The 2,679-nt window shown below is 32.0% G+C and overlaps 1 protein-coding gene across 1 annotated transcript; it reads left to right on the forward strand.

The window, feature by feature from the left end:
* The first annotated feature begins 310 nt into the window (after nucleotides 1-310).
* On the forward strand, nucleotides 311-2,356 carry LOC311298573 (ladderlectin-like). Its single transcript, XM_084421623.1, has 6 exons — nucleotides 311-400; nucleotides 546-613; nucleotides 862-956; nucleotides 1,522-1,647; nucleotides 1,824-1,935; nucleotides 2,112-2,356. Exons 2-6 carry the CDS (start codon nucleotides 553-555, stop codon nucleotides 2,177-2,179), a joined length of 462 nt encoding a protein of 153 aa, XP_084277749.1. The 5' UTR covers nucleotides 311-400; nucleotides 546-552; the 3' UTR covers nucleotides 2,180-2,356.
* Nucleotides 2,357-2,679: the final 323 nt, after the last annotated feature.

Consider the following 2,679-nt stretch of genomic DNA (forward strand, 5'->3'; position numbering starts at 1 on the left):
TTTCCTTCGTTGTGCACTTCATTACACCACATTTTTTTGGGGGATGTTTTTTAAAGCTTATACAAAAGAAAGTGACTATAATTTGTAATTTATACCATTTTAAATATTTAATGTGGGAAATATCCATTATGAACCCTTATTTAACAACTATAAATATTTAAAATACTTTAAAATAAATATTTAGCTTATTAACATTTACATTTCTACAGGCTTATCGTATCTCATTCTCCAATATTTGGAATTTATTTCATGTGAACAAAAGTATACATACCAAACAATCACATCCTGTTTCATTCCCGTGACTTTAAGTACACATTGAGTGACAGTAAAGTATAAAAGCAGGGCTCTTTTTGGAACTTCACAAAAACTTCCTCTGAGATTCAACTATCTTAAAATCAAGGTGAGTTTTTGAAACAGAAACCTACTGAATAACATTTTTAAAGTATCTTTTTGCTTTGTCTTTAAAATGCATTGAGAATCCACAGTGTTCAGCATATGACAGACATTTAACCTTTCCTGCTTATTCATTTTTCGGTTCATTTTAGGTTCATAATGGCAATGCTGAGAACTCTAATTCTTCTTTTCATTATCTTCTCCATGGGAAATGCAGAAGGTAACCTTTACAACCTTAAACATTTAATTGTAAAACCCTTATAGTTAATAGAGCATTTTGGAAATGTACAACATTCCATTTACTAATATCTGCATGATTAATGAGGGATTTACAGTGTCAAAGTACAATTAATTTCAGCACATAATCACACAAACATAAAATAAGCTACATAAAATAATACAAATTAAAAACATTCTTTGCTGTGAGTATTACAAAAGCCCTATAACATTTATGTACTGGATGCACAGTTAATTTAGTTGAAAAATGCCCCTATGGATGGACAAATTTTGGACTCCGGTGCTACAAGTACTTCCCTCAGTCGGTTACCTGGATCACAGCAGAGGTAATGTATTAGTTACAACAAGATGATTTGGACAACACTTTTTATTAGGTGTCTTTAACTACATCTAAATAAATAAATAAATAGTTTGGTACAATGCACTTAATGTGTTGATGTAAAACACTTTTGCTGCTATTGAGGTGGGAAATGGTTAAGATTAGGGACAGGTTTGATGGTATGGTTAGGTTTAAGGGTGGGTTAAGGTGTAAGGGACGGATCAACAGTGTAATCATAGATCTAATTACAGAAATTAATTACAGCTGTATTAATTGGATGCAATTTTTTTAAATATAAGTACAATGCAAAAACATGTATGTACACAATAAGTGCACTGAATCAAATGATTATTTTAAATGTTAGTATTAGTTAAAGACACTTCATATAAAGATTTTTTTTTAAGTAAAACTTTCTTTTCTGCAAATAAATAATACAGAAAACTGATACTGATCAAATAATCAATCAGAGCAGACTTTGTTTGCAAATGACTAAAATGTAGTTTAAAAGTTCACTTATGCTTTCTGCTAAAAAGATTATATTTTATATTGACAAAAAAAATCTTTCTCTTCAGAAAAACTGTCAAACTCTTGGTGCGAATCTTGCATCTGTGCATAGTAAACCGGAAAATGATTTCCTGCTGAGTCTGTTGCCTTCTTCTTCCACATTATTGTGGGTTGGTGGTCATGATGGTGTACAAGTAAGTTAAAGTGTGCCCTAAAGAGACCCATTTGTTTGTCTAAACTAAATTTCTGCTTGAAACAGTAAATGCAATGTTTCTAATGAAGATGGTTTGACTTCAAAGCCAAAGTTAATTAGCTTCTTAAGTCTGACTACAGTAGTGCACTTTTTGTATTCATTCTCTTCACTCATTAGGAGGGACAGTGGTTGTGGAGTGATGGAACTGTGAATGACTTTACCAACTGGTGCTCTGCAGAACCTAACAATGCCGGTGGTTCAGAGAACTGTTTGGAGATCAACTGGACCTGTGAGAATACACTGTTTTTTTTTTATTTAATATAATTTACAATTTGATATTATACGGTAACATGAAATGACTCATTTGGATTTCACAAAGTACTTTAAGTTGAACATTCTATTTTATTTTGATTCTAACACCACTATAATGATCAGAATAACTTATTTCATTATTCCACCCTACAGCTAACCGTTGCTGGAACGATGCAACCTGTTCAGGCTCAAAGAACTATATTTGTGTTGCGGACGTGTGAGATCATATGCAGTCATCCTGCTCCACATGTACTTTGATTGTACTACATTTACTTTTTCTGATCTTATATTTACAAAAATGTTATTCTGAAATCAAATCTCTTCTAAACTTTAATCTCTTCTCAATATTTTCTCTGTAACACTCCTCAGTTTAATAAAAGCATTGATAAAGCAAATCATGTGCATTGTGGACAATCAAATTAATGTATATAAAAATATAAGTATATTGCATAGCAAGGTTTGAGGGTATGGTTAGTAGAATGGCATTAAATGAAGTCATCATCAGGATAGGGGTTAAAGCAAGCTGCACACAGCTGCTTCATCATTGACAAACACTAAAGACGTCTGTTTCCGACAATGAATTGTAAGCAAATTTGGACTTCATCCAGGGCTCTTTTTATTTTCTGTCTTATAAAATATCCCATTACTTACAATATCTCACAAAAGTGAGTACACCCCTCACATTTCAGCAAATATTTTAGTTTATCTTCTCAAGGGACAA

This window comes from Rutilus rutilus, assembly GCF_951802725.1.
Source record: "Rutilus rutilus genome assembly, chromosome: 10".
In the NCBI taxonomy this organism is placed as follows: Eukaryota; Metazoa; Chordata; class Actinopteri; order Cypriniformes; family Leuciscidae; genus Rutilus; species Rutilus rutilus.

Bases quoted from the DNA above. Each gene is read 5' to 3' on its own strand.
- LOC311298573 (XM_084421623.1), top strand. From the start codon at position 553: ATGGCAATGCTGAGAACTCTAATTCTTCTTTTCATTATCTTCTCCATG. The intron at 957-1,521 runs GTAATGTATTAG...CTTTCTCTTCAG, and splicing joins TTACCTGGATCACAGCAGAG to AAAAACTGTCAAACTCTTGG. The intron at 1,936-2,111 runs GTGAGAATACAC...TCCACCCTACAG, and splicing joins TTTGGAGATCAACTGGACCT to CTAACCGTTGCTGGAACGAT.